Source organism: Protomyctophum bolini (assembly GCF_963924005.1).
Source record: "Protomyctophum bolini genome assembly, chromosome: 17".
In the NCBI taxonomy this organism is placed as follows: Eukaryota; Metazoa; Chordata; class Actinopteri; order Myctophiformes; family Myctophidae; genus Protomyctophum; species Protomyctophum bolini.
The window spans coordinates 35,011,725-35,025,876 of NC_137878.1; the positions used below are offsets into that span (position 1 = coordinate 35,011,725).

Here is a 14,152-nt window from a genome sequence, read left to right on the forward strand (position 1 = left end):
AGCGCGCCACTCGGTGGCGCGCTATGAGCTTGTAGATCTGCTATTTTTCAATAGCTAAAGCATAACGTAATGCCAACACCAATATGGGTTCCCGTTCAGAATGGGTTAAGCCATATTTTATATTTTGGCTTTTAGAAAATACCAGATCTACAAGCTCACAATGCGTCGCCACTGCAAAGCACTGTGAGCTTGTATATTGGCTATTTAATTTGTATTTATTTTGTAGTTGAGTTGTGATTCATAATGAATCTGCTAAGTAGCTACTGTAGTAACTAAAGCTGTCACATTAATGTAGTGAGTGCAGTGTGCCTCTATGACTAAATGGACATATACTGTGAAGTAAAAGCGCCTCAAAATTGCTACATACTTGAGTACATTTACCTATTAACTTTCTACCACTGGCATATTCCATCATACAATAGTGTCTCACAAAAGTAGTGAAAATAGCCAAACTGTGAGCTTGTAGATTGTCTATTTTCACTATTATTAAACGTTCAGATTTTTTTTACATACAGTATTCCGGCCTACAGTGTATGGTGGGATAGACCCAGCGGGTGGCCGGGCCCTGGCAGTGTGTGTGTGTGTGTGTGTGTGTGTGTGTGACACTGTGTGAGTGTGTGTGTGTGTGTGTGTGTGTGTGTGTGAGTGTGTGTGAGGGGATTCAATTTATGACCCGTTGAAAAGCTCGCTTTATTACGACCCTTGACCTGCCAAAGACGCAAGTACCTTTACGCCCGAAGAGAGACAACCGCCCCCCAGGCAATACGGTTATGAGCTGTGTGTGTGTGTGTGTGTGTGTGTGTGAAGATCAAATGAGCCCAGAAGTATAGTAGAATTTGAGTAATAGACATTCTTGAGAACCGTTTTCCCGGTCCTCACAAGAGAAATGGTGGGTTTTATGTGCGGAAAAAAACAAGTCACATAAACATTTTTATGTGACTTAAGGTTAAACATTTTCAAGGTTAAGCTTGTAAGGCTTTCGTTAAGAAATATATGGGGAGTTACATTTCAGGTCAGGGTTAGACATTTAGAGGTGATGTTTGGGGTTGGAGTTACAGTATACCTAATTTATATATGTTTCTAAAGTAAATAGAAAGAAGGAAATAGCCATATACTGAATTGTTGACATCCTCACAAGTGTAGCGATACAAACGTGTGTGTGTGTGTGTGTGTGTGTGTGTGTGTGTGTGTGTGTGTGTGTGTGTGACAGAGAGGTAAAAATATGAAAGTGACTGTATGAAAGGCATTGTATCCACGCACGCACACACACACACGTACACGAGCCACGTTGACGACACACACAACTCATGTTTCATGAGCGATTTGGCATGCCTCACAATTTCTTGGCTTTCTGAAGCCCATCACACACCGTCTGTGACCGTCTACGGCGCGACGCGTTGCCGCGCGGTGCCGCCTGGAAAATAGAACTGTGTTCTACCGGCACGCCTGGCGACGCGGCGCGACGCGGCAGACGGAGCCGGTGTGCGATAGGTTAATTGAAAATAATGGAGGCGGTTGTGTCCACCGCACGGCGCCGCGCGGTGGACACAACCGGTGTGTGGTGGGCTTAAGGCTCGGCCATACTTTCCTTCCTGACGGGCTATACTATACTATATAATTTAAAAGTTATTATGCAACTTATTATTAAATGCCTTGATTTCATACATTCAATTGACTGTGTACATTTTGGAATCGTTGAAAGCGTTTAAAGTTGTTGGATCATTTTGAATTTACGAAAAACTTCGAGAACTATACTGATTTCTGAGAAATTGGAAAATTTGGAAATACTTAAAATTGTACTTACGTACAGTACTTGAGCAAATGTAATTCGTTACTTTACACTACTGCATTGACACTCCAGTGATTCTCTTCGGCAGGTCTATCAGTAGGGTGGCGTGGCCTGTGCCCTGCGCGTGCGGAAAGATTCCGTCCAATGTCTCTGGACAACAATGTCTCTTGACAACAATGTCAAAGCAACGGTTCCAGAATACAGCAGAGTATAGGCTGACTGGAGCATGAATAAGTTGGTTATTAAACATCGCCTGCAGGGACGTTTGGCTGAGATCTCGTGGCTGAGATGGCTCTCACCTGCGTGTGGCAACACAGCACCGTGTTGGGATGGCTCTCACCTGCGTGTGGCAACACAGCACCGTGTTGCCACATCCTTTGGGGGGGGATGGGGGTCTGAATCACTCGCTGCATCTTTCCGTCCAATGTTTCCGCAAGTGCAGGGCACAGTTCCACGCCACCCTACGGGCCCCTGTACGAACGCACTGACGCAGAGAGTATTACGTGGTTAAAAGGGCATACATAGCCTACTGTTACATGGGCCTACAGTATGTACAGTATGTGTGAGTCCTGCTATATATTTCCTGCGGTGGGACCCAGTTGCGTCACTGTGTTTTGGAAACTGTGTTCTATATGTGACACCAACATGCCAGACCCCACACACACACACACACACACACACACACACTACACAGTAGAGCCTCGAGGCTCTGATGAAGCGTGTATATGTCCCTGGACCCCCGCTGGGCTCCTCTCTCACTGCGTTTTCGGAGCCTCTGGATGACGTGCACAGTCACATGCATGTACGTGCACAGTCACATGCATGTGTACGTGCACAGTCACATGCATGTGGACGTGCACAGTCACATGCATGTGGACGTGCACAGTCACATGCATGTGGACGTGCACAGTCACATGCATGTGGACGTGCACAGTCACATGCATGTGCACGTTGGATTCACATCATGCTCACGCGGATCAGTGTGAAGAGCGGAGTGGTGTTCAGCCCGTTTAAACGCACACACGCATGCACGCACGCACACACACACACACACACACACACACACATACTGTATATATAGCTCAGAGATTCGTTTCGCTGCTTTAACAATGGTTCTTGGGAATCACTTGTATACTGTTGGAAGGTTTATTTCCCTTTTCCCTTCGTAAATGAATGCAATACTTCATCGTACACAAAAGTAGTAAAAATGGCAGATCTACAAGCTCACAACTTACTCAAAATGACTTACCCAGTCTACTTTTCACAGTCAGTTTGCAGTCTTCAGAGCAGACAGACGGATACAGAGATATTCTCCATATACAGACAGGCGGTTAAAACGGGTATTGCATACTATAGGTTCCCAACCAGCATCGTTCCCAAGGAGGCCAGTGACTGATTCTAGTCGGATCAATAAGGCAGTGATTGTCAAACTTTTTCATGTCAAGGACCAAAATCATATGTATTATAATATAAATGATTGTGACGCATTACATGAACTCATTTTGCCGGGGACTCTCTGCATGGTACCTCAAGGACCCTCTGGGGGTTGAGAACCAAAGCAATAAGGGACACGTCTTTTTCGTTTTTCCTAAATAAGGAATGATTCCTTATTCCAACTGGGACAGTTGGCAACCCCAATAACCCCTGCACGCTCTCTCTCTCTCTCTCTCTCTCTCTCAGAGCTACATGAATGGGTGTGTGGATCCCCAGCGAGGCGAGGGGGGCTCCCTCAGCCCGGAGGCTGTGGACGAGCAGCAGCAGCGGGCGTGTGAGTCCGCCAAGCGCTTCGGCCCGCGCTCCTCCCTGGACCCGGACGCTCCGCGCTCCGTGTCGCTGCTGGAGCAGAAGCGCAAGGTGGTGGTCTCCTCCAGCATCGACGTCCCCCACGCCAGGTAAGGACCGGCGTCTTCTGCACGCGTGTTGCGGCGTGTTGCGGCGTGCACTAACCAGGAAGCATGGATCACTGTGGGGATCGTCCCAGTCGGGCAGAAACCGCTGAGCTCCACGTTTTGACTTTGTTTTTTTTGTAAATGAACACCCTACTTGTGTTGATCATACTACAGCCTCACACGAACATATCAAAAGTAGCAGATCCGCAAGAGCTTGTAGATATGCTACTTTAGCTGTTTTTGAATGCTGAAAAGTAACAGTTTTGATAAAGTATTTGAATGCACATGGACGTGCACGCACGCGGACGCACACACACACACATTCCACACTTTTATCGATGCAGTGGAACGCAGCATTGAATAATTAAATCACCCTTTCTCGTCTTAACATTGCAAAATACAAGACACAAGTTCTCTCGGTGTCGATTTTAGATCGATACTAGAGTCACACTAGAATAGCAGTTGCTGTTTACAATGTAGTTGGATCGCTAGAATTCAAAATCGATGTACTAAATCGATGCAATTACTGCATGTCTACACACCCCTAGTGCGTGCATGCGTGCGTGCGTGCGTGCGTGCATGCGTGCGTGCGTGCGTGCGTGCATGCGTGCGTGCCAGTATATGTAGGTGGCAGTGTCCCCCAGGACTCTATACTAGGTCCGTTCCTTTTTTCCCCCCTTAAAATATAATCTCTTGAAAAAGTCTCCTTATTGTAATTCTCCCCTACCCTAGAAAGGGGGTCATAACACCCCGTGATACCAAATCTCTCTTGTCGCGTTGTGAGCTTGTAGATCAGCTATTTTAGAAGAATGTTCGACTAGTAGGGATGCTGGGGTTTGTGCGTTTATGTGTGGTTGCTTTTGTTGTTGTTTTTTTATCATGGTAATTACTTTATTTATCCACATTTTAGTGCTATACTGAAACGGCTACGTATGTGGTTCACATGTGCTGAAAGTGGGCGTCCATAATCGTTGGGACGGTTTTTGCTTGGCCTTGCATGCACAAGGTTGAGGTTGTAGCAGTGAAGAATGTGTTTTTGTTCATGCTAATTACTTCATTTATCCATATTTTAGTGTTCTACTGAAACGGCTGGCTGTATTGTTGTAGCAGTGAAGAATGTGTTTTTTTTTTAATGTTTTTTTGTGTTCATGGTAATTACTTTATTTATTCACATTTTAGTGCTATACTGAAAAGGCTGGCTTTCACTTTTCATTCTGAAAGCCAAAATATTCCCAATGGCAACAACCTTGTTCAATTTGGATGGATGGTAATTGGTAAATCATGGACTGCATTTTTACAGCGCCTGTCTCCACAGCACGTCACCATGTATTTCAAATTCACACACATTCACACAAGCAACGGCGGAGGAAACCACGCAAGGCACCAACCTGCTCATCAGGAGCAGTTGGGGGATTATTAGTGTCTTGCTCAAGGACACTTTGACCCACGAACCATGAGGCTGCATTAGAGCCAACACTTTTTAAACATTTTTAACCCATTCTGACCTGAGATCAGATTCATACGAGGTTTCCACTGGACACACACTGGTCTGATGAACCCATTCTGACCTGAGATCAGATTCTAAAAATGTCAGTCGTTCTTCGAATTTTTCAAAAATAGCAGACCTACAAGCTCGTATCGCGCCACTCGGTGGCGCGATATGAGCTTGTAGATCTGCTATTTTTCAATAGCTAAAGCATAACATGATGCCAACACCAAAATGGGTGCCCGGTCAGAATGGGTTAACGACACAAATGTCGCAAGGGTTCCGTGGCCAAATGCATTTTGAGGGTCCTTGACATGAACAAAAATAAATAAATCAAGAGTCTGAGAGCCACGGATAGCGGTTGTGGAGGTTTCTTTCCAATGCCATCCCCTGCGGTTGGCTTGTCATTAGCGGGGTATATTGCGATGTTGCGATTATGGTTGACAGTCCTGCAGGGAGGGACATACAGTATATATGTCACGTGCTAAAAAACCCACTGTATAGTTTATACAGGATGACAGGTCTGTGGTTCATTCCTGATCCCTGAAGCCATTCCAGCTACTGTATATAAAGTATAGACAGCGATGCGTTCTGACAAGATGTCATTGTTCTTCCGTCGTGTGTAGTTTTATCCCTTTATTGCTTTGTGAAAGGTGTCAATAATTGACCTTTGTTTGGGTTTGGGTCGGGGGGGCGGGTCCACACATGTAAGACAAAAGTCTTATGTAAAAAAGAAACAAGTAGACGTTTTAACATGACATAAAATGAAGCACTTACAAAGCTCTCTCTCTCTCTCTCTCTCTCTCCAGTGTTTTTCAAACAATTAGTCGGGACATGCTCAACCCTTGAGTAATAACAACAGATGTCATGTACATGCATTATTTATATTTATTATATTTTTCATATTTATCAGACATTATTTTATGCCTCATTGATGCCGTTGGTTTAAAGTTAATGTGTGTTTCATAACATGGACATACGGTAATAATGTCATGTTATATTGTTATTGCTTTCACTCTCTCAAGGGATTAACACTCCAACGTTACGCATGCAGGCAGTCGTCGTTTCCCCAAATTAAATAAAAAACGTGTAACTCTTACTAAGCCGTGACGTCCAAACAGTTTGCGGCCATACAAATCAACTGTCTACATACAGTAACTGCATAATCCATCTATACTATCCCATAGATTAAAGTTCTTAGTCGCCATGACTGATTTCAGTCATTTTTTATGAGATTATTATATTATATATATATATATATATATATATATATATAATATATCTACAAGCTCATAGCGTGCCACCGAGTGACGCGCTATGAGCTTGTAGATCTGCTATTTTTCAATAATAATAATAATAATAATAATATAACGTATAAGTATAAATCCATTAGTATCAAGAGAAGTAAATACTCAAGTAAACTAAAAGTAATGCACTTGGTTTCTTTGAATCTCTGGTTCACAGCCAAAATGAACAGCATTACTGCCATACTGCATGGTGAGACGATGCAAAATGAACAGCATTACTGCCATACTGCATGGTGAGACAATGCAAAATGAACAGCATTACTGCCATACTGCATGGTGAGACAATGCAACATGAACAGCATCATTGCCATACTGCATGGTGAGACAATGCAAAATGAACAGCATTACTGCCATACTGCATGGTGAGACGATGCAAAATGAACAGCATTACTGCCATACTGCATGGTGAGACAATGCAAAATGAACAGCATTACTGCCATACTGCATGGTGAGACGATGCAAAATGAACAGCATTACTGCCATACTGCATGGTGAGACGATGCAAAATGAACAGCATTACTGCCATACTGCATGGAGAGACAATGCAAAATGAACAGCATTACTGCCATACTGCATGGTGAGACGATGCAAAATGAACAGCATTATTGCCATACTGCATGGTGAGACAATGCAAAATGAACAGCATTATTGCCATACTGCATGGTGAGACAATGCAAAATGAACAGCATTACTGCCATACTGCATGGTGAGACAATGCAAAATGAACAGCATTACTGCCATACTGCATGGTGAGACAATGCAAAATGAACAGCATTATTGCCATACTGCATGGTGAGACGATGCAAAATGAACAGCATTATTGCCATACTGCATGGTGAGACGATGCAAAATGAACAGCATTATTGCCATACTGCATGGTGAGACAATGCAAAATGAACAGCATTATTGCCATACTGCATGGTGAGACAATGCAAAATGAACAGCATTACTGCCATACTGCATGGTGAGACAATGCAAAATGAACAGCATTATTGCCATACTGCATGGTGAGACGATGCAAAATGAACAGCATTATTGCCATACTGCATGGTGAGACAATGCAAAATGAACAGCATTATTGCCATACTGCATGGTGAGACAATGCAAAATGAACAGCATTATTGCCATACTGCATGGTGAGACAATGCAAAATGAACAGCATTACTGCCATACTGCATGGTGAGACAATGCAAAATGAACAGCATTACTGTCATACTGCATGGTGAGACAATGCAAAATGAACAGCATTACTGCCATACTGCATGGTGAGACAATGCAAAATGAACAGCATTACTGTCATACTGCATGGTGAGACAATGCAAAATGAACAGCATTATTGCCATACTGCATGGTGAGACAATGCAAAATGAACAGCATTACTGCCATACTGCATGGTGAGACAATGCAAAATGAACAGCATTACTGTCATACTGCATGGTGAGACAATGCAAAATGAACAGCATTACTGCCATACTGCATGGTGAGACAATGCAAAATGAACAGCATTACTGCCATACTGCATGGTGAGACAATGCAAAATGAACAGCATTACTGCCATACTGCATGGTGAGACAATGCAAAATGAACAGCATTATTGCCATACTGCATGGTGAGACGATGCAAAATGAACAGCATTACTGCCATACTGCATGGTGAGACGATGCAAGCGGGGTTTCTCCACCTCTTCGGGCGCGATTGCGGCTTGTTGCATCATGTTGTTTTGGTTTTTTTGGGACTCTCCTTTACATTAATCAAAGGTGTCACATCCTGTGATCAGAGAGAGTTACGCCCAAGTTAAGCTTCGTATGATGAAACGAGATTGATTATTTTGATTATACACATGTTTGAACAGATCTGTGGAGATGAATATCCCACCGGGACAATACAGATTATCATTAACACTGACGTGTAACTAAGTATAAATACTTGGAGCATAACTCCAACCTGAGCCCCTAACACTAACACTAACCTCTAAATGCTTCAGCCTAACCCCAACCTCAATATGTTTCACAACTCCCCAAATATTTACTAACCATAAAAACAGTTTCTCTTGTAACCTTGGACAAGAACGTTGTCCTCACAATGTCTATTTCTCAAATTCCACTTGTGTGGGGACATCTGGCCCTCACGTAATTTACAAGTACACACACACACAGTCACACACACACACACACACGCACGCACACACACACACACACACACACACACACACACACACACACACACACACACACACACACACACACACACACACAGTCACACACACACACACGCACACACGCACACACACACACACACACACACACACACACACACACACACACACACACACACACACACACACACACACACACACACACAGTACACGCTTGCGCGTATTCCCTTAACAAATCACAGGCGTGCGCACACAGAGGAGATCCGTCTGGCATTATCTCCTGTGTGGTCAACATGCAAGCAGCCATTATGGTCTCGGCTGACTAATGAAACATTAATATGAGGCCGAGGCTGCACGGCTGCCAAGCCCCCAGCTAATAAAGAGCAGGCTCTCTCCTCCTCCTCCTCCTCCAGCCATTAAATGGAAAATACTAATCCCTTATAAACTACCCCGACGCACTCCCCATTACCTATGTGTGCCACACTGACTTCTGCAGCTCTCAGATCGATAGCGACTGCCTGAAAAAAATACAATAAAAAGAGCCCCTTTATCGCCGCGCACAATGAAATCCTCAGTCCCTCATGAGCAAATGGAACCAAATGGACCCGTAAGAATTGGTGCATTTCTTTTTACTTACTTTACTACAAACGCCACAATGTAGAAAATAAATATGTAGAAAAAGGTTTTGTAAATCATTCATAAAAGCCCAAGCTGAAGCATATGAGTGGTTAATTAATGTTTTGTATTGATCTGATAATTTGTGAATTAAAACAAAATGTAAATACGTGCAGTAAATAATGCTTAGTCACTTTCCACCACTACCCGTAAGGGTCCAGGTGGTTCCATTAGTATACCTCTTCGGGGTTAAATTAGGCTAACGCTAAGCATTTTACTGTGTACCGCGTACCCCGCTCGCAATTTAATAGTTATTTTGCTGATGCATCATTGATTAAGAGCAACGCCTACCACCCCCTTGTCGGCCATTTAAAGGAAATATCTCTTTTAAATTGGAATTTATCCCCCTTATATGAAGGGGATATTTTACACCTGTCCCGTTTATAATTGCCTCCTTGCATAGGCAAAGGCTGCAGTGTCGATATTTATATTGTTGTTGGCCCAGTGGCACATTGATCACCTCGCCGTCCTGCACGGATGAGCGTTCTATCAGCTTTATATCAGCCGGTATCCAGTGGTGGGAGAGGTACTCCATACTAGTGTATTTTCTGTTTTCTGCTATCATGCGGATTGCGGAAAGCTTTCGCTGAAAATTGCCGATCGACAAGCCTATGGCCTCCTATGGCCTGCTATTTAATATGTGACCAGGCTTGTAGATCGGCAATTCTCGAATAACCAAAGTATGTAATAGGGCTTCTAACTGGTTAATGTACACTTTTTAATAATCAATCAAAATCCCTAATTCTGTGCAAAGTTTCCAAATTACGGTCAGTGGAGTAAAGTATTTATAATGGGCCTCTTACCGTGTATGGATCATAAAGTAACGACTACACACACACACACACACACACACATACACACACACACACACACACACACACACATACACACACACACACACACACACACACACACACACACACACACACACTCCCCCTTGATAACTCATGTCTCTATTAAGCATGAAAAGAGCTGCCCCGCTCCCAGCTAGCATTGCAATGTTGCATCACTCACACATTTAGTGGATCGTCAACAAGCGTCAACAAAGTGGCCTGGCATTGTTAAGTGTTGTTCCACCCACCAGGGCCAGTATACTGTCTAAGACAGTACTGTGCCACCTTCAGACTAACATACATGATACGCCTTGCCGTACCCGCGACCATTTTCAGCCTCTCCGCTTGACCGCAGGTACACTGCATCTATATGATGATGAGATGTATGTGTGAAAGTGAAGGGGAGAGGAGAGGGAGTCAGAAAGAGAGACCGATATGAGAGAGAGCGAGAGCATGAGGAATTTTCCTTTTTTCCGTTGGAACTCCCCAGAGCAGACTGACCTTGTGGTTGTTAATTTGCGCTCTCCAAAGTTCTCTCTCTCTCTCTCTCTCTGCCTCTCTCTGCCTCTCTCTCTCTCTCTCTCTCTCTCTCTCTCTCTCTCTGCTGGTGATTTACCAGAAAGCCATGGCACTCCACTCCTTCCTGTAACCCACATACAGTGTTGCCAGATTGTGCAACAGAAACTAGCGGACTGGTCTACAAAAACAATCCCAATTCCCTTTCCTTTTCCCCCCACCTCTATTTTTAAAATACAGTAGCATAGCAAAAATAATATTAAAATAAAATAAATAAACCTGCGGCCGGACAGTGCGACTGCCTTTCTATTTCATAACTTCACCTTGTTTATAAGTTCACAATTTAACAACGTCCTAGACCAGATTAGCATTTGCCAGTTGTTGTCATGGTGCAATGAATGCAGTGCACAGGATCAAAGACGGTACAGTACATGCCTACTGTATATATCATGCCTCTTGAAGACAGACAGCTGCATGGCCCCAAAGTGAACCGACATCAAAGACATGGAGCCGCACATGCAGTCATGCACCGTACTGTAGTTCCCTTTGTATCACTTTATTAGTTCACAAACACACAGTAATGTTTCGAGGCCGTGCTCTTCTTCAGAGAGTCAATGCCGTGGTTCGTTTTCATATGAAAGCCTGCAGATTTGCCAAGGCTCTCCCATGAGAGAAGATTTTTTTTTTACGGCTCTAGCAGTGATTTTCAACAATTGTATAGTTTCAATGAGCCCCAGTTTGACATGCATAAGGCTATACGGTCGCCCATTTAATGGCATTTCTATTTCTTGGACACCGATTTATATTGCAAAATCAATCTTAATTTAACAAATGGACCCGTTTAGGGTCCATTTGGTTCCATTTGTACACTCTCTGAGTTACAGACTCGGGGTCTATTTGGTTCCGTTGGTGGAGAGGGAAGATGATAAAATAATATATAAACGTTTACCGCTCTACCGACATTGACATAAATCTACATCAAATGGTCCTTTATAGTGGTTTATGTGGTTTATCCCATTCTGACCTGAGATCAGATTCATACGAGGTTTCCACTCGACACACGCTGTTCTGATGAACCCCATTCTGACCTGAGATCAGATTAAAAAAATGTCAGTCGCTCTTCGATTTAAAAAAAAAAAAAGACCTACAAGCTCGTAGCGCGCGACTCGGTGGCGCGCTACGAGCTTGTAGATCTGCTATTTTTCAATAGCTAAAGCATAACATGATGCCAACACCAAAACGGGTTCCCGGTCAGAATGGGTTAAATAGCTCACGGTCATAATGCTACATACATTAGCATTGGGTTGCTATGCAGTGAAGTAAACGCAAGATGGCCGCGCATATCTCAGCCTTTTATCTCGGATTCCTTTCCCAGAATTGCACCCCGGCCTGGTCAAATTAAGCTTTATTCAACGGCCCACAGCTGAAGAACTGACGGTCGCGGTTACTCAATGTCTTCTCCGAGTTAAAGTTAATAGTAGTGTGCCGGTTCCGGTTTTTGCATTCCAGTGGATCCTTTAAAATAAGGGTTTCACCGGAAAATGCTGTCGAATTAATGAATTAATGCTGGCAGAGAATGTGTTCATATTTGGTCAATAAGTCAATAAATGGGAGCTCGCGGAGGGCGAGCTTCCTGCTCAAAGTTAATTTAGTTCACAATGTCAAAATCTGCCATTTCAGTGTTTAAAACAGTTTAAAACAGTCATATGTCTTGCTGGAAATGTTTTACACTGTCTCGTGGTCTCCCGCCGTGGATGTGTCTTTATCAGCTACGGTTACAGAGTCAAGCTTAGTCAAGCTTTTTGTTTATTTTAAAAGGCAAACCACTCAAATCTAAAGTGAAATATAACCGGGTGTTGCGTAAAGAACACAATGCTGCCTTTCACCCTTAACTCGCTTCCATGTTGATTTAGACACAAATTACATGTTTTAACTGGAAATAGTGTCGACTTGAGTCTTTGCAGTCAAAACATGTCATTTTTTTTTGTCTATGCTGTAAAAAGCAGTCAGACCACACAACCTTAAGAGCCCTGCCAACTGTTCTACAGGGGCTGAATCCAAGGCTTGACATCCAGATACTTTGATTCATATAATACTTTAACCACATGAGCCATAGTGTACCTATTCAGGGTTGAACATTTGGAGGAAAAAGCCAAACTACAAACTCAACAACGTGTTGTGTTACGTTGTTGTGTTGTTGTGTTGTGATTAGGGATGTCCCGAACACGTTTCTTTTGCTCCTGATCCGATTCCGATCATTATATTTTTAGTATCTGCCGATACCGATTTTTCCCAATTCCGATTTTATTTATGCTGTATCACAATATTACAATATCCAAAATCACAGACAATATCATGATATGGATATAATATACTGTAGATACGCATAATATATGATCCGATTTCAATCATTTGAAAATGACGTGATCGGCATGCATGTTAATTATGTTTTGTTGAGGACTACTGCTTTTGATTTGTGGCATTTTTAAGAGTTAAAACAATGCTCCGTATATTACTACGTGCACACACTCAAACGCCAGAACAAAAGCACATGTGTGCGGCTGTAAACACAAGCTTATCACGCACAGAAAAACCTCTTTCCATGGAATGGATTAGAAAGCGCACACGTAGATCGCATCCACCGCCATGCGTTTTGACACAAGACATACCGGCTATGAGACAAGTTACGTGTGTGTGTGTGTGTGTGTGTGTGTGTGTGTGTGTGTGTGTGTGTGTGTGTGTGTGTGTGTGTGTGTGTGTGTGTGTGTGTGTGTGTGTGTGTGTGTGTGTGTGTGTGTGTGTGTGTGTGTGTGTGTGTGTGTGTGTGTGTGTGTGTGTGTGTGTGTGTGTGCGCGCGCGTGCACGTGCATGTGTGTGCATGTGTGGGTGGAGACCTTTTTAATCAGTGATATAATACTATAAAAACCCTGCAACAAAGAGCAGCTGCTGAAATCACCAGTGTTTACATAGAAGTCAATGGGAGCCGGGAGGTCATGCATTATGCATATTACTACTGTATATAGGGGAGTACTGGTGTATGTGTGTGTGTGTGTGCGTGTGCACGTGCGTGCGTGCGTGTTCCCAGTCGATGCCGTGCATGGTGTTACGCATGAATGAATGCATCTGTTTATGTTTTTTTGTTGCGGTGTTGAGAAGATGTGTAGAATAGATCTTGAAAAAAATATAAATCCAACATGTTAATTTCACACACAGTTCACACGTTGTGTGTGCAGCCGATGTTCAGCACTTTGTTCTCGTAGGTTACCGTGCTGAGGGCACATTCCATGCATTCTGCAACCACATTCCTTGTCAACAAATACAACTAAACACACGTGTAGTTTAACGCTAGTGAAGGAGCGTTCGCAGCTCCACCCGCAGAATTCAGTGTAGACGCTAGTCTACACACGCTATAGACTAGTGATGAACCGAATATTCGGCCGCAGAAAATATTCGGCAGAAAATGGCTAAAAATGCATTTTCGGCCTATTCGGTTTCGGCTCGA

The 14,152-nt window shown here is 43.4% G+C and overlaps 1 protein-coding gene across 1 annotated transcript in view; it reads left to right on the forward strand.

Moving 5' to 3' along the window:
- The window catches only part of znf704 (zinc finger protein 704), a 79,993-nt gene that overhangs the window by 7,775 nt on the left and 58,066 nt on the right, over nucleotides 1-14,152 (forward strand). Inside the window, exon 2 of the mRNA XM_080788256.1 lies at nucleotides 3,470-3,681. Coding sequence (XP_080644382.1) covers nucleotides 3,470-3,681 — 212 coding nt within the window. The remainder of the gene's footprint in view (nucleotides 1-3,469; nucleotides 3,682-14,152) is intronic.